Here is a 23169-nt window from a genome sequence, read left to right on the forward strand (position 1 = left end):
TGGGAAAATCATCAAAGACCCCAGTCACCCATTACATGGACTCTTCACCCTCCTGCCCTCTGGGAGGCGCTACAGGAGCCTCCGGACTAAGACCACCAGGTACCGGAACAGCTTCTTCCCCACAGCTGTCAGACTCCTGAACTCTGCCTCCTGACATCTGACCCACGTTAACACATGGACTGAACATACACACACCCACAATGGACAACTGTACCCTCAAACACACAATAATAACATGGACTGAACCACCACTCACAACCACTAGCACTTTATATAGCCTCTGTAGGAATTATATCTCACTTATCTTAACTGCACTACTGTATAGCTCTGTGTAAATAATCATTCTGTACATTCGATAATTTTTAATCCTACAACTGTTTACAACTTGCATAGTTCCCATTTCTGTATAGCTGTATATCTCAGATTTCTGTAAAGTTATTTATTTCATATTCTGTATAGTTTTTCATATTTATATCCTGTTCATAGCCTGCACTCAAAAAAATCAACTAGGGCATGTGTTTGATTAACAAAGTAGTAATATGTTTACATCACATGAAGAAATCATTTTTATGCTCATTAAATGATTCATTCTTTTTTGTTGAATATAAATCAAAGAAAACTTTGATGAGTTAAATTCGTTCATGGCAATCCAATGAGAATGAGGTCCATCAAACCAAAGGCTCTGATAGCGTCATGTATTGCGCATGCTCCACGCCCACCGGATGCGGAAAGGTCCGTTGAGAAGTTAACGAGCGCACGTGGAGTTACTTCTTTGGCATACCTGATAGTGAGGTAAGTAATATTTCTTGATATATTTATTTAGGTTAGTGGAGTGAGAGATAAATACTATTAGTTAAAATTTTTTACCTGTGTAGTGTGGAGATTTATATATAGCAGGGAGGTTGTAGACCCAAACATTTTTCAAATGTAAGTCGGTGAATTTAATGTTTTTTTTTTAAACTTAACCGGAGTCGCTAATTGTTGCAACAGAGCAAAAACTGATGAGGTTATTTTGGTAAGTTCGTTTTTTTGTTTTTGTTTCTGTCGACTTTGAATGAGGTGTGTTTCATGGTTATCTGCGTTGGTAGGACTGTTTTTCTTCTCTGGAGTTAGCTAACTTTGAAGAGCGGGAAAGCCGCGTAGAGCCGTAACGTCTTCGCATATAGCTCCATGAATGAAGGGTTACTTTCTGCTTAACCGGAGTTGGTGATTGTTGGTAGTAGTGGTAAGACTGACCGACATGGTTTTGGTGATTTTATGAGTGTTTTATGATGCTCTATCTAAAATTCCTGTTTTTGTCAGTGGAGTTTAGTCGCGGGCAACCGCATTAACTGGATTGATGAAAGGTTTAATTCAACTAAACCAGCGTTTAGGGGAGTTAATAACAAGGAGTAAGATAAAATCTGTCACAATAATTGCATGTGCATTTTCTTTTTTTGTAATATATTCACTTAATTTTTGAATTCAGAATGATTTAGGTGGATAATTGTTTGGGTTATAGTTTCTCTGGTGCTCTGCATTAGGCTGACTAACGGTGCGTTCACACCGAACGCGATAGATGCCCCTAGCTGATCGCGTGCACATTTGCACCTCGAAGCGCGTCCAGCATGAACTGGTCGAGGTTTATATGCAATTTTCACGCGTATGAAGAAGAGATCTGGGAGGAAGTAGTGCCAGACGGTATGTTATTAAAATGGCAGCTGTCAATCTAGCGTTTGAAGAAAGAGTCTCCCTTCTCTATTTGCTGTGGAGAGCAGAGCAGTGCCTAAAGGACGTCCTCACTGTACCTGGGTCCATCAGGTCTTCCTCAAGCGTGAGCAGTTTGGTGAGTTTCACCACTTGCTCCAGAAGCTCTGTCTGGATGACGGCCGCTTTCAGCTGTACCACCTTCTGTCCCTTGCCGAGTTTGAGGAGCTGCTGTCCCGCAGATTTTACCAACTCGAGCGGTAGACGTGATAAGCGCGAATGCACAAAATGCACCACACAAACTTTAGTGCGTATTTTACTTCGCGCTTCAAAGGCGTCAGTCGTGTGAAGTAGGCAGAAAAGCGTTTTCTCAATGCAAATCTGCTTCCGAAGTTTAGCTGGACCCCCAGTCGCACTTCATCGTGCTCCTCCATTGACTTTACATGTAAACCTGAAGCTCTGGTCGCGTCTATCGCGTTCAGTGTGTACGCACCGTAACAGTCTTCACATTTCACAGTATGTAGATATTAACACAAATTTGTCAGAGTAATAACTTTGTTTTAATTAATTTCTCTCCCCAGAAATACATCACAAAATAAAGCCACATTCCCATGCTCTGAGATTCTTATGCACCTCCTCAACAATACATGGTAAGTTCATGTTTGCCTTATTATTATTATGTTATTTATTTATTTTTTTTGGATGATGCAGAAGTTTAATCTCCTTGACGTTTTCTAATGCATATTTCATTTTTTATCAGTGACGTGTATGTGGCAGTGCAAGCATTGTGTTACCAGAGAGAGCAGCAGGTACAAATTACTTCAACATTATAAACTACATCATCATTACGGAATAGGTCAACATTATCTGTGCATATATGTTAATTGTCCGTGCACATTTAAGACTTGGAGTGGACTGAACACTCATGTCTATAAAGCTCATTCATCTCAGTTTACACAGACAGCTTCAAGTTCAGTAACTTTTAAATGTGAGTTATGTGACTGCAGTGACGTCTTCTCTGAGAGAGATTTTTTTGTCCATATTGGAACACATCTGCGAAGTAACGAGACAGTTAGTTGTGTGTTTCTTGGTTGCCCTTTCAAGACAAATATTTACAATACATTTTATACACACAAAAAGAGGAAGCATCATCCACACACACTTAAAGATTTTAAAGACAGGGTAGTTACACGTGTGGACCCAGTTCAAGTGATAGAGTCCTCTGATAACGTAAGGGCTAGCTGTTCTGAAGATGTATCCTATGGTGAATTTGAAAGTGAGTCAGTGACAGAATGTGATAATAGTGCTGTTGAAAATCAGCCCGAACTAATTGAACGGAAATTAGCAGTAATATTGTTGAAATTGGAACACATATTTCATGTTCCAGCAAAAGGATTAGATGAGTTCTTAGAGGAGTTAGTTTTTCTGTTGAGTTCAGCTAGTGTACCTCTGACAAAACGTACAATTACAGAAATTTTTAAGAGCCATAACCTCCATATTAGTCAGGCTGTTATTGAAGAGCTTGCAAATTCTGTATGTGTTTCTAACCCTGTGGCTAAAATATTGGGAAAGTGTGGCCCTCTTGCCACTCCTTATAAAAGAAAACTATACTACATACAAAATTTTAGGGTTGTAGAGCCTGTTGAGTATTTTTTATCGATAGACCAAAGGAAGTCATTTCAGTACATCCCTTTATTACAGTTATTGCAGGAAATATTGAGTCACAATAAATTGCTGGATAGAGTGATTGAAGAACAAATAGCTCAAGAAAATAGAGAGAATCTGAATGGTGATCAGAGGGTTTACAGATCTTTTCGAGATGGGGAGCATTATAAAAGAAATAGCTTTCTAGATGGTGAGAAGTTGAGAATTTCTATTAACCTTTATATTGATGATTTTGAGGTTTGTAATCCTCTTGGGACCTCACGGAAAAAGCACAAGCTTTGTGGTGTATATTGGGTCTTGGGCAATTTACCACCTGGTTCTCATTCAGCCCTTTCATCCATTTATTTGGCAATCCTTTGCAAGAGTGAAGATTTGAGGACATTTGGGTTTGAAAAAGTCTTTGATCCACTTTTGAGAGATCTGGTAACTTTGGAGCAACATGGTGTGTTCATCAGTCAGTTGAACGAGTGTATTAAAGGAACTGTGAGCTGCGTCATAGCTGACAACCTAGGAGCCCATGGGCTGGCAGGTTTTGTGGAAAGTTTTTCTGCTGAATACATATGCAGATTCTGTACAGCTAAAAAATCTGAAATAAAGTCAGTGACTGCTGGTGATTTTGAGCATAGAACACCGGAACTTCATGAATTCCATTTGAAGCGTGCACAAGAAACAGCAAGTGCTTGTTGTGGAGTTAAGCGAGATTGTATTTTGAGTAAGAATCTGAGCCATTTTCATGTCACTGCAGGCTACCCTCCAGATGTAGCACATGATCTGCTAGAGGGCATAATACCAGTGGAGCTTGCGCATTGTTTTTCTTTTTTAATCTCTAAAAAGTATTTCACCTTAGAAAAACTTAACAACTTGATCCAAAATTTTGAGTATAAATGGGCAGATAAAACCAACCGGCCTCATGCAATTCCCCAGACTTTCTCATTAAAAAAAAAATATTGGTGGAAATGCACATGAAAATTGGTCTCTGCTTCGTTTGTTGCCTCTAATTATTGGTCCACTTGTTCCAGAGGATGAACCTGCATGGCATATTGTTTTGGATCTGAAGGACATTGTGGAGCTTGTTGTAGCCCCTGTCCAGTCTGATGAGTCGATTTCCTACCTTGAGTGTAAAATCAGTGAACATCGCCAGAGATACCAAGAACTTTTTCCAAACAACAGTCTTCTCCCTAAACATCATTATTTGGAGCACTACCCTGCTCTGATTCGGCATTTTGGGCCTCTTGTCCACAAATGGACAATGAGATTTGAGGCGAAACATAGTTTTTTTAAACAAATTGCTCGCCATACAAACTGTTTTAAGAACATACCTGTTACACTTGCCAAAAAACATCAGCTCGTGATTGCCTCTGACTTGCACTCTTCTGACCATAAGACACCTTTAATGGTAAATGTTGGCTCATCAGTACCAATTGATGTTCTGAAAAGTGATATCGCAGTAGCTATAAAGCAAAGATTACCAGATGAAACTGATGTCCATATTACAAAAAGCGTGTCATACAATGGCATGAACTACAGCACAGGAATGATAGTTGTTCATGGGCAAATATTTGGTTTGCCAGAGTTTGCAGAAATTCTGCAGATTTTTATTTTGCATGGCAGAATATACTTTTTTGTAAAAAAGTTCTCTGCTTGGTATCGAGAGCACTTCAGAGCTTTTGAGCTTGACATGTCACATGCGAGAGAGGTGTCTCTGATTGAGCATGGGGAACTACTCGATGACTACCCGTTAGCTGCCTATTCAGTGGGAGGCCTGCGTCTGGTTACTCTGAAGAGACACACTAACTTGCAGGGTAAACAGGAGTGATGTTTGTAAGTATTTTCCCCCTATATCACCTGGCACAGTAAATAATACATCATACTTTGCAGACCAATTGCTACTTAATTTATTGAGAGTAGATTTCTTTTAAGCATCTTATGCAAGAATTGTCATTAATTAGAAGAATGCAAGACAAATCTGGAAAATGCACTATTCACTTCTCCAGTAAAAAAATTCCTCGAGGCCAAGGTGACATCATCAAATTATCGTTGACATTAGAATTTGTTACACACACTCGCACAATAGTCAATGAGTACATCTTTATTTATTTTTTTAAATATTTGATATTTGTCCAGGTCAGCATGATGCCCCAGCCCATAAGACTGAGGATCATTCTCGGAGAAGATGATGCCAGGAAACTAATTTTACCAGCTGGGATATCAGACTCCATTGAGGAATTGTGTCAGGAAATAAAGACAAATTTTGGAGTGCAACAGGATTTTCGTCTTCAATATCAAGATCCTGATTTCGGAAATGATTTTGTAAATCTGACTGCGATCTCTGAAATTAATGATAAAGCAACTTTAAAGGTTGTATACTTGGATAGTGTGCAGTTGCAAAGTTTTACAGAAGATGGAGTGACATGTCAACCAGTGCGAAGTCCAACACATTCCTTTTCAAGGTCTTCAGACACAGACAATACAAGGCCCGTTTCATCGTCAGGTTCATCACCGTCTACAAGACTGTCAGTGTGGCCAAGTGTCTTCACAGTCCCTCATTTCAGCTATGAGGCTGAACTGCAACTTGAAAAGGCCAATGCTGAGTTCATTGCTGGTGGAACTCATTTGACCCCCTCACCAAAACTGAAATCCCACCTTTTAGAAAGGCTGGCTGAAGAAATAATAAAATTTAAAGTCTATCCAACTGACAATGACCTGAATGAAGTTGCAGAAGCCCTTGTCAAACAGCATCCTTGTCTGAGGGAGCAGGGATCCTTTAATGGCTGTTATGGTTGGAAAATTAGCCTCAAGTATAAAATGGCCAATGTCCGGACCAAACTGAGAGGCCTGGGCTGTGCTGAGGTGTTGGTAAATTCACTAAAGAACAAGGCCCAAGACAAAAGTAAGGCAGCATTGAATGTGAAAAAGCCTAGAAGAGCAGAAGTCAATTACTGTCCGCAGTATCCAAAAGGAGAAACCACTGACAGCCTGGAAAAAGAGAGAATTGCACTGCTTTCAGAGGTTCAGAAGAGAAACAATGACAATATAGTGACAATGAAAATGCAGAAGACTTTTTCGTACAGAAGGCAAGAAGTTATTCAAGGACAGCCCTTTATTGCAGATTTTAAAAGCAGATGGCCAGCTCTGTTCACCGAGAAAGAGGTGCATGTCCTATATGTCTAACTTTTAGAGTGTGTTTATGGTTGACCAGTTATTTCTTGCTTCACTAATATTGACATAACATAGTGATAAAACAGCTAATAATTCCTGGTATGTCCTTCCTCTGGTGCATATTATAAGTGCATTGTTCATGTTTTTCAGATTGACAAGGAATTCCTGCGCATATCGACAGTACCGCTGCTATCTAGATTCTTTTATGAGCTAGACTTGTACACTCCACGCATGATGGAGCTCTTTCGAGGCAAAGGTGGGGTGGCTGGCAGAAAAATGAGACACATCATGGTGGCCATCTCCAAGGTGGGTTAGATCTGTGCTTAAGAACTTTTTATGCCCATAATCTGGCAATTTTATGAGCAAAGATATCTATACATATGGTAGGCAAAAGTCCTAAGAGGTTTTCATATTTTATACAAATTATATAAGCATCAGTCTTATATTAATAAGTGATAAAATCGTATGGTTAATTTTGATCAAAATGGGGAAAACCCCCCCAAAAAAAACATTAGTGTTGCCTCATTTTGTGTCTGATTTGGTTTAGACAGATGTTTTGAGGTGGCTGTAGCTCAGGTGGTAGAGCAGGTCAGCTACTAATCAGAAGCTTGGCGGGTTGGTCCCAAGCTCCTCCAGTGTGCATGCCAAATATCCTTGGGTAAGATACTAACCCCAAGTTGCTCACCGATGCATTCATCGGAGTGTGAATGTGTATGAATGTTAGACAGTAAGCACTAAACCCGGTGGCGCCAGTGTCCGGCAGCCTCGCCTCTGTCAGTGCGCCCCAGGGTGGCTGTGGCTACAATGTAGCTTACCATCACCAGTGTGTGAATGTGTGTGTGAATGGGTGGATGACTGGATATGTAAAGCGCTTTGGGGTCCTTAGGGACTAGTAAAGTGCTATATAAATACAGGCCATTTAAACAGTTTAGAAAAAGTGATTGGGTGAATGAATTGTTGTATAAAGGCAGCTTTGAGTGCTCTGAGTAGAAAAACGCTATATAAGAACCAGTCTATTTACCATGTGGCCTTTTGGACTCTTCCAAACTAAGTATTCCTTTTTCAAACTGCTGCCTAAAAGTTAAATATTGTCATTATGGATTCCCTTTTTTCTTAGGATGACACAATACATACAAGACGAGCATGCATCCTGAAGTCCTTGTGTGTCTACCTGAATGAAGACCATGAGAAACTTGTGAAGGAATATACGGTCAGTTATATTCACAAGTTGTTCTGTGTTATGTAATTTGCTCCAGGAGTTATGGGTAATTTCGATATATGAAATGGTAAAATGTGACACCACGTGTGAATAAAAGATATTGCAATTGGTCCTTGTTTTGTTTCATGTCAAATTTCTGAGGTGTGAAACCAGAGACATAGAATTTAGTAAATATATCAGCATATTCACGCTGATGGTCGTCCTTCTGTTTTAGTTCTATTGGATCTTTCATCTGCATTTGATATGGTTGACCATAACATCCTAGTCGCAAGATTAGAGCACTCTGTTGGCATTAAGGGCACTGCCTTGGACTGGTTCAAATCTTACCTCTCCAATCGGCTTTCTTCGGTACATCTGGCCTCATCCTCCTCTTCCCCTGTACCTGTTTGCTGTGGTGTCCCCCAGGGTTCTGTGTTAGGCCCGACCCTTTTCTCACTGTATATGCTTCCTTTAAGCGCTATCTTTGAGAAATACCACATTGCTTTTCACTATTATGCGGATGACATCCAGATTTATTTTGAGTTACATGATGATCTCGCTTTATCTTTAAATAACTTTCATGAGTGCATGAGTGAGGTCAAGAAATGGCTGTTGGCAAATACTCTTATTCTCAATGAAAAAAAGACTGAAATCATGATTTTTGGCAGTAATGCCCTTCGCGCCAAACTTCAAGATGCCTTTGGCTTTCTTACTAGTTCTTTCTCTGATACTGTCAGGAATCTGGGTGTCTTGTTTGACAGCTCCTTTAAACTTGATAAACAGGTGTCTGCTGTTGTCAGATCTAGTTTTTATCAGCTTCGTCTCATCTCCAGGGCCAGACACTATATCCCGTATAATGACTTAGAAAAGCTCATTCATGCTTTTGTAACGTCAAGACTAGATTACTGTAACTCACTCTATTCTGGTCTCCATGTTACCCTTCTACATAGATTACAGACAGTTCAGAATGCTGCGGCACGTATTCTAACTAAAACCAAGAAGTTTGACCATATTACTCCGGTTCTTGCTGAGCTGCATTGGCTGCCTATCAAATACCGTATTCAATTTGCTGCTTACTTTTAAAATTATCAATAATACTGCACCAACCTATCTTAAGGAACTTTTAAACCCTTATGTCCCTGCCAGGGCTTTAAGGTCATCCTCGCAGTTATTGTTAGTTCAGCCCAGATCTCGGTTGAAATCTAGAGGCGATCGATTGTTTGCCTTTGCTGCACCTGAGTTATGGAACAGCCTCCCGATTGGCATTCGGGAGTCTGATTCTATTTTTTCTTTTAAAGCACGCCTTAAAACTTATCTTTTTGAACTTGCCTTCTCTACCCGTTAAATGCTGACTGTTAACTCCGACCTATTGCATTAACTTTTTACTATTCCTTCATTCTTGGTGTTCTCTATCATGCGGCACTGGGTCTGCTATAAATCTATGTGCTGCAGTCCATTTTATTAGTGGCTTTCTACTGTGAACATTGTCTGCTGTTCTTATTATATTTGATATTAATGCTCTTAACTGTATTATTTTATTGTTTTTTGTAAAGCGCTTTGGTATGCCTAAGGCTTTTAATGTGCTCTATAAATAAAGGTTGTTGTTGTTGTTGTTGATTGCTGAATTCCTTTTTTTTTTTTCATATGTAGACTCAAACAAATGTATTATTATATTTTACGTCACAGAACACTGAGGCCAACACTGAAGCCATGGAACAAACTGTGATGGGAGTGTATGTCATACATCAGGAGGGTGCGGAGCCTGGAGATGACCCAGAGAACATCGGTGTCCTGATTGAAGGCGTGGAGGTTCTCACTGGTTTGAGGAGCATTGCAATTGCTTGTGCTCTGTTATTTGGACTGATATACTGTCTGAACCTAAGCTACCCACCGGAGCTCAAATGGACTTTTGAAGTCTTGCAAAAGATTATCATGAAGCTGGATGGACAGAGGTTGTCATCCAAGGCACAGTTCCTAAAAAACAAGCTAATGGGGTGAATGAGCTTGAAACGGACTCATGCAAGCCAGATATTTTTTTTTCAAGGTTTCTGCAATGCAAATATGTGTTTACTGTTTTAAAGTTTAAAATTGTAAGTTAAAAAATGTTCATATAAACTATGTGGTTTGCTCTGTGGCTATTACACAAAGATTGTTCGTCCATAACTTAAAGTCTTATACACTTGAAGTGTAAACACTGATTTTTGCCAGATGGCAATTGTTACAAAGGCAAATGCACACTGGTTTTCACAAATTGTTTGAGTGGAGCAGTTATACTCAAAATTGAATGTTTTCTCCACACGTTAAATAGCATAAAGTCACTATTAATGGATACAGCCTGATTAAATGGAGGACTAATGTATGCAAGCAACATAGTAATGTTGAATGTTATGTCTGAGCTTTAAATTGTGTTAAAATTCATATTGTTGTTTGCAATGCATATTTTACTACATTTTACGAAAGTTGCTTTGGGGATAATATTTTTTGTCTGCAAACTATTCAACAGACTTATTTCATTTTTATTATTAGGGTTAGGGTTATTTTATTGTATTTTTTCTTTCAGTCAGCATGTCTTGATCTGGAAGTTCTGTGGTCTTGGTATGAGATCGTTAAAGGGGAGAAAGCTAGGCTGAACTGGGATCCTGCCAACTGTTTTAAGAATGTTCAAGCAAAATAAAAGATGGTTTTGCAAGTTATCATTTATGTATGTTTCATTAATTTAATTAAAAGTAATGTTTACATAAGCAATACAAACACTAACTGAAACATGATTGGTGTAAGTACTACAGACATAAATTACATTTGTTCATTCAACAAGATTAACATTGGTGAAACAAACAAATATTTTAATTTGATTTTTATTCAGTTAACATGTTTGTACCAAGTTAGTCTAATTAAATTAATTTAAATTCATGTTATATTGTTTAAACACTTTGGCACATCAAAAGTCAGTCTTGTTACATGAACTAGTAACTGAATGTTAATGTTTAAATTATGTTACACTTACAAACACATTTAGTGTTGAAACAACACAATCAAGATGGATTGATTTAACATGATTTGTTTAGATGGAATATAGGTGGCAAGATGAAATTAAGTTCATCCAATGAATTATTTTTTTGAGTGTGTACATAGCTTGTACTCACTACAGCCTGTACATACTTATAGTTATAGAATATTCACAACATACTTCATACCGTGTACATTATAACATACCATAATAGACCCATTTCTGTAATATACTCACATATCTATATTATTGCTAATATATATTGTAATATATCTATATCACTAAAGCACTTCTGGATGGATGCACACTGCATTTCGTTGCCCTGTACCTGTGCATGTGCAATGACAATAAAGTTGAATTCTATTCTAATTCTATTCTATTCTATGTGTCCTAGGTCTTCATGCAATGATTTCAACACAACCTTACGAAACTCCTAATGTAAGACAAACTGAGTGAACTCTTCCCCTGAAGGTTGCTTGCTTACACGATTAAGCAGTCCATCCTTTATTATGAGTTAACTTTTTCTCATTTCAGTTGAGACAGCGCCGGATTACTGTCTGTATCCTCAAGCCATTGTTGGTGTTGCACTGATTGGAAAGCCGCTCCAAATCACTGTATCCTCTTTTTAAGCACATACTACTTGTGGTTTTCCCAGATCTTCCAAAGACTTCAGCTCCATGCATGCTGAGTAGACATCTGGAACACAAGCAAAAGAAGGTCCAAACTCATCTATGTACCTTAGGGGACAATCAGAGGACTCTGAGACAGAATTATGTTGATAGATTGACTTTATTTCTGCCTGTTGAATGGTCTCCCATTCTGTGCTGTTTTTGTCATCTGGAAAGTTTCTAGAAAGTCATGTGTAGAGATGGCAGCATCGGTGGTGCCCCACCGCATTACGCTTGGCTGTGGTGAGCATGTATGTCAAGGGATTGTTATCCATACGCAAAGTGACACAAGCCCCATAAAGGTAATCATAGGACTTGTCCACCACAGCCCACTTCAGCAACAGGAACTCCAGTTGATGTATCAGTTAGCATTTCTCAAACTGGCTTGACTTTCTGCTGGCAAACACAACTGGTCTTCATTCTTCCAAGTATTCCTGATACTTGACCTACACCTTCATTACTGACCTCGGTAGTAATGAAGGTGTTTGAGAGGCTGCTGAAGAACATCATCTCCTCCTCCATCCCAGACACCACAGATCCGCTGCAGTTCGCCTACAGATCCAACAGATCCACAGAGGATGCCATCGCCCACGTCCTACACACCACTCTCAGCCACGTGGACAAGAAACAGGGTAACTATGTGCGAATGCTGTTTGTTGATTACAGTTCAGCGTTTAACACAATAGTGCCCTGCAGACTGTTCACAAAGCTCAGGGATCTGGGACTTAACAGCCGTCTGTGTGCATGGGTGTTGGACTTCCTCACTGGCAGAACTCAGGTGGTGAGGGTGGGCAGGTGCTTCTCCAACAGCATCACCATCAACACAGGAGCACCTCAGGGATGTGTCCTCTCGCCACTGCTCTACTCCCTCTACACTTCAGACTGTGTGGCCACCCATGGCTCCAACACCATTGTGAAGTTTGCTGACGACACAGTGGTGTTGGGTGCCATCTCCAACAACGATGAGGCGGCCTACATGGATGAAGTGAAGAATCTGGCATCGTGGTGCCAGGACAACCACCTCCAGCTGAACGTCGGCAAGACCAAGGAGCTGGTGGTGGACTTCAGAAGGGGTCAGCACAGAGACTACAAGCCCATTATCATCAATGGAGCTCCAGTGGAGAGGGTGCAGTCCTTCAAGTATCTTGGTGTCCACATCTCCTCAGACCTGACATGGGCTGCCCACATTCAGGTCCAGACCAAAAAGGCTAGGCAGCGCCTGTATCACCTACGACAACTGAGGAAGTTCAGGGTCTCTCCAAAGATCCTCAGGATTTTCTATACAGGCGCTGTGGAGAGCATCCTCACACAGAACATGACATCGTGGTTCGGGAACAGCTGTGTGAAGGACCAAAAAGCTCTCCAGAGAGTGATCCGTACAGCAGAACGCTGCTGCAGGATTGCTCTCCCCCCGCTTCAGGACACCTACACCAGGAGATGCCGGACTAGAGCAACGCAGATACTGAAGGACCCGTCCCATCCTGGCAACAAACTGTTCCAACTTCTGCAATCTGGTAGAAGGTTCCGCATCTTCCGGGCAAGGACAGAGAGACTCAAGAGGAGCTTCTATCCCCAAGCCATCCGTGCCCTAAACACACACACCCGCCCTCTCACATCATCTATAATTGACTGAGACAGGACTCTCTTCCAGACACTCTAAACCAAGACACAATGTACATTTCAATTCAAAAGATTCTGATTGCTTTAGTTTGCTCTAAGTTGGGTTTCTGTTATGCTTCCTGCTTTTCTATGCGGGAGGAGAAGACAGATCTTTGAGACAGTTTTCGTCTTAGCCTTTCCTTCCATTCTTCTGGGACAGGTGAATCTCCAGAATGAATGAGGCTGTCAGGGCTCGTGTGCGGAGGCGAGGAAGGGATGACCCACATGCAGGACTCGTGGTGCAGAACGAGGTTTATTGAATATGTAGACAACAGATGATAGGATGGATGGCTGGCTGGCTGGACTTAGCGGACTGGTAGACTGGCTGGCTAACTGACTGACTGGACGGAACACACGACAGAAACAACATCATCAATGACCCGACACTGAATGGGTAGAACCGAGGGCTTAAATACACAGACTGGTGATAACTGTGATAATGAGAGACCGGTGAGTACACAGCTGAACATAATGAACTAATGATAATGGGAAGAGGACTGAACATAATACACACAGACCAAGGCTAACACAATAAAACAGGAAGTAGAACAGGCAGTAGATAAACAGTGAATGTGAACTGAAAACACTGGGTCACCGACCCAGGAACCCTGACAGGACCCCCCCCCCCAAAGGCCGGCACCCGACGGCCAAAAGAAAAAGAACCAGAACAGGGCGGGCGGAGGGGGCCCAGGACGGAGGGACGGAGTCCACACAGAGACAGTTCAGGAGGGCGGCCACGTGGACACAGTTCGGGAGGCCGGCCGTGCGGAAGGCAACGGCGGCCACTCAGGCGAAGGCGGTCGGGGGGCCGGCCGTGCGGGAGGCAACGGCGGCCACTCAGGCGAAGGCGGTCCGGGGGGCGGCCGTGCGGGAGGCAACGGCGGCGGCCCGGTGTTAGGCGTGCCGGCCATGGCCCGGTGGGCGCAGGACCAGACGAGGCAGGACCAGACGAGGCAGGACCAGACGAGGACGAAGCAGGAGCCGAGGCTGAGGCTGGGCCAGACGAGGACGAAGCAGGAGCCGAGGCTGAGGCTGGGCCAGACGAGGACGAAGGCTCTGAGGCCGGGCCAGGCGAGGACGAAGGCTCTGAGGCCGGACCAGGCGAGGCAGAGGCAGGGTCTGAGGCCGGACCAGGCGAGGCAGAGGCAGGGTCTGAGGCCGGACCAGGCGAGGCAGAAGCAGAGCTAGGTGACAGCGAGGCATGAGGCTGGTGCGGTTCTCCTGAACCCCCAGCTGACGAAGAAGGTTGCCGGACGGGCTCCTCGGGCCCTCCAGCTGACGAGGCATGAGGCTGGTGCGGTTCTCCTGAACCCCCAGCTGACGAGGAAGGTTGCCGGACGGGCTCCTCGGGCCCTCCAGCTGACGAGGCATGAGGCTGGTGCGGTTCTCCTGAACCCCCAGCTGACGAGGAAGGTTGCCGGACGGGCTCCTCGGGCCCTCCAGCCGACGAGGCATGAGGCTGGTGCGGTTCTCCTGAACCCCCAGCTGACGAGGAAGGTTGCCGGACGGGCTCCTCGGGCCCTCCAGCTGACGAGGCATGAGGCTGGTGCAGTTCTCCTGAACCCCCAGCTGACGAGGAAGGTTGCCGGACGGGCTCCTCGGGCCCTCCAGCTGACGAGGCATGAGGCTGGTGTGGTTCTCCTGAACCCCCAGCTGACGAGGAAGGTTGCCGGACGGGCTCCTCGGGCCCTCCAGCGAAAACGGTCTCAGAACCAGTGGGCACTGGAGCCCCTGGCACACACAGGACAGGGCCAGCGGGTGCGGAAACCCCTGGCTGAGGAGCGGCCGGGCCAGCTGAGGAGCGGCCGGGCCAGCGGGTGCGGAAACCCCTGGCTGGGCAGCAGGGTAGCTCACAGCAGGCTCTGGGTACTGAACAGGTTGGTGGACGGGCGACTGGACTACTGACTGGACAGGAGGCGACTGGACTACGGATGAGTGGACAGGAGCAGACAGAGCTACGGGTGAGTGGACAGGAGCAGACTGAGCTACGGGTGAGTGGACAGGAGCAGACTGAGCTACGGGTGAGTGGACAGGAGCAGACTGAGCTACAGGGGACTGGAGGGCAGGAGGAGACTGAGCTACAGGGGACTGGAGGGCAGGAGGAGACTGGGCTACAGGGGACTGGAGGGCAGGAGGAGACTGGGCTACAGGGGACTGGAGGGCAGGGGGAGACTGAGCTGCAGGTGAGGGAACTGACTGGAGTGGAAGCTGAACAGCAGGTGAGGGAACTGACTGGAGTGGAGACTGAACAGCAGGTGAGGGAACTGACTGGAGTGGAGACTGAACAGCAGGTGAGGGAACTGACTGGAGTGGAGATGCTAAGGGATGAACAGGGGTAGGTGAGGCTGACGACGGAGCTGAGGTTGGTGTGGCTACTGTCTGAGCTACAGATTGAGCTAGTGACGGAGATAAAATTACGGCTTGGGCTCGTAAGGCTGGTGCCTGGGCAGGGGACAGTTCAGCTAATCTAACTAGGGATAGAGCGAGGGCGTGAAAGGCTGGGTCAGGAGGTGGATGAAGTGGTGACGTAGCAGGTGAACCGGTTAGCTCTTCCAAGTCTCTAGGGAGGTCAGGCTGGGTTCTGGCTGCCCTCAGCCTGGGCGCTGGGACGGGCACGGAAGGCGGCTGGACACCAGTCACCCCCACCTGAGAAACAGAAGCCGGTGTGGGGTTAGACCGGGTCGCCGCTGCCCTCCTCCTGGGAGCTGGCACTGGTGTGGGCGTAGACTGGGCCCCCATGCTGGTGGGAAATGGCTGACTAATGGGTGTAGAAATAGTGACGGTGTGTGTGTTACTGGCAGGTGTATGGGAGAATGTTCGGGTTTTCCTGCCACCACTATTTACAGTCTTTGGAGGAGCAGAGCAGAAAAACTCTTCCCAGTCCACTTCCTCCTCTAGGAGGGAAACATCCCATGAATCAAAGATGGGTTCATTATTGGGTTGAAGTGGAGAGTCAAATGAGGGTGGAAAACAGTCGCTGGAACTCACCACCGGGAATTGCTGTAAATGGTCCATTTTATGGCGGCGTGTGCGCCGCTTTCTCCGGGAAGAGGAAGCGGCCGGGATAAACAGCTGAGCCTCTGGCGCGGTAGCCTCCGTTGAGCCGAGGTGGGAGGCGTAGCCGTTGTGCCGTGGCGATGGTGGAGGTCCGGCGAATGAGGCGGCAGGTGTGTGAGCGAGGAGCGGAGCGGCGAGAGAGGGAGCGGCCGAAACGTGGCGTGAAACGTCCTCTCTCCGCGGCAAATGCTCCGGGGCAGGTGAGGCAGCAGGTGGGGGACCGCGGCGTCTCCGAGGCCCGCCCAGAGCCAAGCGAGTGCCCTCGAAGACGTGCTCTCGCTCCGCGAAGAGCCGCTGTCTCTCCTTGAGTTTTTCAGCCCACAAGGAGAGCGCTACCTCCTGCCGCTCGTAGAGGTCCGAGTCCGCTGGGTCAAAAGCGTGTCTTCTTGGCACGGGTCGGGTCATTCTGTCAGGGCTCGTGTGCGGAGGCGAGGAAGGGATGACCCACATGCAGGACTCGTGGTGCAGAACGAGGTTTATTGAATATGTAGACAACAGATGATAGGATGGATGGCTGGCTGGCTGGACTTAGCGGACTGGTAGACTGGCTGGCTAACTGACTGACTGGACGGAACACACGACAGAAACAACATCATCAATGACCCGACACTGAATGGGTAGAACCGAGGGCTTAAATACACAGACTGGTGATAATGGTGATAATGAGAGACCGGTGAGTACACAGCTGAACATAATGAACTAATGATAATGGGAAGAGGACTGAACATAATACACACAGACCAAGGCTAACACAATAAAACAGGAAGTAGAACAGGCAGTAGATAAACAGTGAATGTGAACTGAAAACACTGGGTCACCGACCCAGGAACCCTGACAGAGGCTGGAATCAATGTCCATTGAAGATGATGATTTGGTCAGAAGAACAGTAACAACACTTTTGGTGACATACACATGTCCCAGGACTGTGCCCACTGGTATGCCTGTCTCTTTCAAGGACTCCTTCTGAACCAGGTCTCTAAAATTGTTGACATTCACAGTATGCCCTGGCACTACCAGCAGCTGCAGCAGCACACTTGCTGGAAGTGGAACCTAGATGAGTCAACCATCAGGATCTCTTTATGAACAGGTTTTAAGAGGTCAACCTTGCAAAACACCTGCAGGTTTTCACTTGGGGACAGAGTAAGAGAACCAGGAACCTGCACAATGTCACAATGCCAACATTGTTCTCAGGCTCACTGGCAGGTGCTCTAGTGTCTGCAGTAGAACACTCATTGATAGAGTCAGCTTGTGTGTGTGCGTGTGTGTGTGTGTGTGTCTGTGTGTGTGATATCAATGCAACTTGCAGACTTTGTTTCACTAGACTTCTGACACGAATGGTATTTGTCCCTGTAATAACCGGGGTCTGCTCATCATTTCGTGGACTGGGGCAAATGAGGGCAAGGACAGTTGCAGTCTGACATGTCAACCTTGGTGTTGTGATATTTTGATACCATGGTAGCATTTACAGGATATTGTTTTATAGTGATATTATACAGGAAAACTGTTACTCAATAAGGCCCATTTACTAGTTGTTTTTCTCTTTCTCTGTGACCCAAGAATTGATGTGTAAGACTCACAGGCTGGTACCCCAAGGTCGAAAATACCACAGAGACGAGACCACTTCCTTACTCCCATCCTCCCTTCCTTATCCTTTAGAAAAGAGCTTGTTAAAGGCCAGGTGGTTTGTTTCAGAATTCACTAATGAAAGAACTCTGTATTCTATGTCTAGGAGTGTATTTTGCTGGGATGATCATAAATTGTAGCTGAACTGATAAACTACACAAAGGATACTTCTTTGCTCAGAAGGCAGGAAGACGTTTCCTTATTTGGTCTGTACCGGTTTGAACTGAGAACCTGCTGACACACGAACCTTTTTTTCCTCTATATAAACTGTTGTATACTGAATAAACCTTTGAGTTGATTTTGGAAGAGCAACCTGAAGCAGTTTCTGTATCATTTTGTTCTCCTAACTGCTCCCGACGTCGTAACTAACCCAGCTGAACGGCATACCTGAGCGTTACTTTGAATAATTAGGAATCTTATAAGGAAAGGACAAAACTCTGCTTATCGGTGCTCACGCCTTGGAGGAAACCCGATCCACGGAGAAACCCGGGACGGAGATTTCTTTCAATTTGGTGTCAGAAGTGGGATCGGCTGACGAAGGTAAATACGTCTTTAATATTTATATGGGACTGTATTATACCTCTCTCAGTGATTGATCTATAATGAAACGGGATACGCTGACGAAGTTTCACTTAGTGATCCAGAGAGATACACTGACGACTTCCTTAGTCCCCGAATAAAGTAAATTAAAAGAAGAAAGACACAGGAGATTGCATGTTGTATTGCAAGAAGTTGCTCGTTAAGTGAGAAATTGCTCACCCAAACAAAAATTGCTAGCGATAAGATTTAAAGTAACCTCAGCTGTGCCGCAGCAAAATACTAACATAAATCCTTCAAGCGTGTAAACCCCTCTGGAAATCACTGAACATGGGTCAGAATAATTCAAAGACCACAGACAGGTCCGATAAAAAATCGAAATTACCTGTAAAACCAAAAAATAATAAAATAAAATATAAAATCACAAATAACGGCTCAGTACAACTCCCACTTCCGGTGACGTGTAACCTACGTCCGCAAATCGGTGAAGACTTCCATGATTACGTATCCAGAACATGCGGAAGTACTTACGTGACTGACTTTGTTTACAACTTAAGAACTGTAAGTTCAATGCATTCTAATTTATTTCCGGAACCCTATCCCGAACGATTATCGCCAGAAAACAGGTCAGTAAAACTGAAGGCTAGTGCAGCTCTTTTCCCTACTACCACAAAAGATAAGAGTGTTAAGATGATGTTGAATTTTGATGTTGAAGGCTCAGAGGAAAGTGAGAAACTAATGTATGCAGGATCATCCGCTCCAGCACAGCCAGGAAGTTTCAGAGGACGGAAAGATAAGAGTAGAGATATGTGTTTTTGCTGTGGGAAGATAGGACATTGGTCTAGGGAGTGTCGATTTGCAGCTTCCAACAGGGCACACGCGCCTCGACCACAGAACGCAGTACAAGTTCCTGCCACTAGGCGTCAGCGGAGCTCTTCCAGTCAAGGTAACTGGCAACCACAAGAAGCACGCAATAAGGGCTCCACATCTAGGCAGCCTTACAACCCGAATTTTAACCCACAAGGTAGACAAGCTAGAGGTGCAAATTTAGCTCAGTTTTCCAGCAGCCGCAGACACCCAGAGCAAAAATGAATTTGTGTATTTCATTTAACACAAAGGGTGAAATGTTTGCTGACACTGATAACAGCTTATGTTTTTTCTTTGCTATGCACCGACATTATGGAGAAGGAACAGCCTCTGTGTCAGCTGGACGCCTCAGCAGAGAATGAACTCAACATCCTTTTTCTGGTATTCCACGTCACACACTGTGCCAAAAAAAAAAAAAAAAAAAAACGTGTACAAATATAACAAGCCACACTTTTGTCTCTCTCACACTGTTCAACAACATGATAACTGCTCACACCAGTGATTTATTGACTGCACACCTTATCACGCACAGCTGAAAAACAACAAGCCAGTATATGTCAAGCAATGTCCCATTTCTGCCGAAAAAGCCGCAGCCCTAGATGTCATCATAGGAGATTTATTGACTACAGGAGTAATAAAGCCCACAGTATCTCCATATAACACTCCTGTCAATCCTGTGCCAAAGCCTAACAAACCTGGCGTATGGCGTTTCATACAAGACTTAAGGCAAATTAATGCAGTCATTATGCCTCTGCCACCTCTCGTCCCAGATGTTCCCAGCATATTGACATCTATTCCATCCACAGCCACACATTTTACCGTGGTGGATTTATGCTCTGCCTTTTTCTCAGTGCCTGTGCATGAAGACACACAGCCGTTATTTGCATTCACACATAGAAATAAGCAGTACACTTGGACTCGTTTGCCCCAAGGCATGATAGACAGCCCTGCGGCTTTCTCAATGGTGGTCCGTGCTACCCTGGACAGCTTCACTCCTCCGGAGGGCTGTACTGGATGACCTCCTCCTCTGTGCTCCGAGTGAGGAAGTATGTCAAACTGCTACACACATGCTTCTCCAGCACCTCCAACAGACTGGCCACAAAGCATCAGCAAAGAAAATGCAGTACTGTCAGACTTCTGTTCAATATTTGGGATTCACACTGTCTCACGGAAAACGTTCCATGACTGCAGACAGGGTCAAAGCTGTGACCTCCGTCCCTCGGCCCACTACACAGAAGGAAATATTGTCCTTCTTAGGCATGGTGAACTATTGCAGACAGTGGATACCAGACTGTTCTTTTCATGACCACATTCTGCGTGACTGTTGTAAAAAAGACAAGCCTCCTCGAATACTGTGGTCCACAGAAATGACTGCCTCTTTCAATGCATTAAAGGGAGCGCTGACCTCCGCCCCTTGTTTGGGTCTGCCTGACTACCACTTACCATTCCATCTGTACGTCACAGAGAACGGCACAACCTGCACAGGTGTACTGGCCCAAGAGCATGGCAGTGGCTACCGTCCAGTAGCCTTCTACTCAAAGGTGTTGCCAGCAGTAGTTCAGGGAATGCCGGCCTGCCTAAGGGCAGTAGCAGCTTGCTCTATCATGATAAGGGACTGTGAGAAGCTCACACTCTCACATGACACTATTCTACACACCAATCACCAGGTCACGACCATTCTAGCAAACATAACTACACAACATATGACTGCACAACGTCGCTCAGGTTATGAAGCTACACTGACCTCCACAGCAAATCTCACTATAAAGGCGAGCAGCACACCCAATTCGCCAGCACATTTATTGATCCGTATGCTGTGTTCTTCTGACCGACAGGATGGCTCAGACAGGCTTGACGATCATGACTGCATGACACGTATACAGGAATCCTTTTTTTTTTTTTTTTTTTTTTTTTTTTTGGCCTGTCCCATTTGGCTCTTTTGCCATCAGAATTGTTGTCTAAAGGCAAAGAAAGATGCCCAACGGATTTACTTTACCAAACTGACCATCCCAGCCTTGCCGTAATGGTCCATTTGATTCACCTTTTATTGTTTATTTTATTTTCACTTACTGAATACGGGACAGACTTGACTGGGGGAAAGAAGGGGAGAAAGAAAGAGGGAAAGAGAAACAGCTGAGAAGAGGGACGGGGGAGAAGGGCAAAAGACAAAAACCAACAGAACGGGCAGAGAAAAAAAAATGCATATATCAATCACCTGGGTCACCTGCTGAGAAAGAAAAAAGAAAGCAAGCAGAAGAGAACAAGAGTAATAGAATAAACAACATCACAATGATATATGGGAATATGACAGTAAATACTAAATGTTAAACATTATTGTGCAGCACATAAGATCAACAGAACACAGTGTGCTTTGAGGTAGGAGCCAAAAAGGGTGTAGTTTGTGGGTGTGATCACCCGTGTGTACACCTGTGAGCATGGACGCGCTTGTTTTTTGTTTTTTTAAAAGGTTCCTTCATGTAATAATCTGCTAGAGGGTGTGGGGGGGCCACAGCCCCGTCCTCCAGGGCGTGAAGCAGGTGTGGAGGAGATCAAAACTCCAGACATCCAGAGGCCCCCAGAACACAAGAGACCAAGGAAGACCAACAGAGGGGCAGCTGCGCCACTGTCCCGGAAAGAGCTGAGGAGAGTCCCAGATGAGGGCTCACTCAGCAGCCGCGGAGCAGAAGCCAGGGGGAGTTGCAGTGACGCGCCCGTGAGCTCCGCCGGCAGCCAGCTGCGCCTGAGTGACCGAGCCCCAGGCCGAGAGGCCGGGGGCACCCCACCTCCGAAGTGGCCCGAGCGAGCCCCAGGCTCCAGGCCCCGATAAGCGGCCGCCAAGGAGTGAGCCGGTGTGTACCTGGACGCCCATCCCCGGACACAAAGAACCACCAACGCACCGATGTCTGAGGGGGTCCGCCACTGGCAGGGGAAGTGGTGGTAGGGGGAGATAGGCCTCCAAACCTTGGAGGGCCTGAGATGTCCCCAGAGAGGTGGCGCCTGACACCCAACCTGACATATAGACACAGACAAACAGGCACACACAGATACAAACATCCATTCCCACCCTCATGCTCTCATATGCACTTACTCCACACTCAACCAACGTGGAGACAGACATAAAGAGACGTTGTACACACGATCACACTCCCCAAGCGTACTCTACAAACCGGGTCTAGGTGCCCCCGCCCCTGGAGGGGGGAACTGCACCCAGACCCAGGTGGTGTTTCCCTTTTCCCTGCGGTGGGGGGAGGCAGACCGCCCCGACTCCGCAGCAGCAGGAAGGCTCCACACTCCAGACCGCAGTCGGACGGCCAACTCCTCCTCCTAGTCCTAGCCCCCCTGCTCCAGCAGGTCGCAGAGAACGGGGGTGAGAGAAGACTCCGAACCTCCCTCCACCCACTCATTGTAATGTTGATGCATGTGTGTTCTAAGGTGCATTTAAAACCCAGGAGGGCTTGGAGCTACCTGCCAGAGAGCAGCAGGTAAGCGCATGGTCCCTCCTGCTAGCCCTCAATGTCTACGTGTATTTAAAATTGAGAGGTGGGCAACGATGCCAGGGGTGGGGTGTACACCCTGATGGTACTTTGGACTCCGTGTATCGTGCCCACCCCCAAGATCCTATATGTATGTGTAATGAGAGTGTGAGTAATGTGAATGTCTAAGTTGTGGGATAAAATTGAGGCAGAGGCAGCCAGAAGGGGACAGAGGGGGGGGGGGGGGGGGGGTAGCCTCCTCTGCACCCTGGTGACATACCCCTACTCCAAGGCCCTGCATGTGTGGGTGGTTGTGGTGGAGCGGGAAGAGGGAGGCAGCTGGAGATGGGGAGGGAAGGAAGGGAGGGGCAAGTGACCCCTCCCTGGGGCCAGCTCCCCCGCTGACCCCAGTAGGCACCCCCATACTCCGCGACCCGCCAGGGAAAGGGGGCCCAGGCCCATCCAGACCGGGCCCAGTGCAGCAGCGCCGCCCGGCCCCACAGAGCCCGGGACAGTCCACCCAACCCCACCACAGAGAAAACTGCACCCACCCCACCATCCACTCATCTT

The 23169-nt window shown here is 45.6% G+C and overlaps 1 protein-coding gene across 2 annotated transcripts; it reads left to right on the forward strand.

The window, feature by feature from the left end:
- The first annotated feature begins 604 nt into the window (after nt 1–604).
- Nucleotides 605–10401, forward strand: LOC146661525 (uncharacterized). 2 transcript variants are annotated; one of them, XM_085418014.1, is made up of 5 exons: nt 605–792; nt 2268–2336; nt 2447–2495; nt 7628–7720; nt 9395–10401. In XM_085418014.1, the coding sequence occupies exons 1-5, from the start codon at nt 653–655 to the stop codon at nt 9704–9706; spliced, it is 663 nt and encodes a 220-aa protein (XP_085274140.1). In that variant the 5' UTR covers nt 605–652; the 3' UTR covers nt 9707–10401. The 2 variants fall into 2 exon arrangements, with proteins under 2 accessions (XP_085274140.1, XP_085274139.1); XM_085418013.1 differs by lacking the exons at nt 605–792; nt 2268–2336; nt 2447–2495 and adding exons at nt 5879–6501; nt 6661–6816.
- Nucleotides 10402–23169: the final 12768 nt, after the last annotated feature.

Source organism: Rhamphochromis longiceps, linkage group LG9, assembly GCF_057381845.1.
Source record: "Rhamphochromis longiceps isolate RC_006_pf linkage group LG9, R_longiceps_female_GT1.1, whole genome shotgun sequence".
NCBI classification, from domain to species: Eukaryota; Metazoa; Chordata; class Actinopteri; order Cichliformes; family Cichlidae; genus Rhamphochromis; species Rhamphochromis longiceps.

Coding starts and splice junctions, on each gene's coding strand:
- LOC146661525 (XM_085418013.1), top strand. CDS start 6,157: ATGGCCAATGTCCGGACCAAACTGAGAGGCCTGGGCTGTGCTGAGGTG. Junction 6,502..6,660: donor CTCTGTTCACCGAGAAAGAG/GTGCATGTCCTA, acceptor CATGTTTTTCAG/ATTGACAAGGAATTCCTGCG. Junction 6,817..7,627: donor TCATGGTGGCCATCTCCAAG/GTGGGTTAGATC, acceptor CTTTTTTCTTAG/GATGACACAATACATACAAG.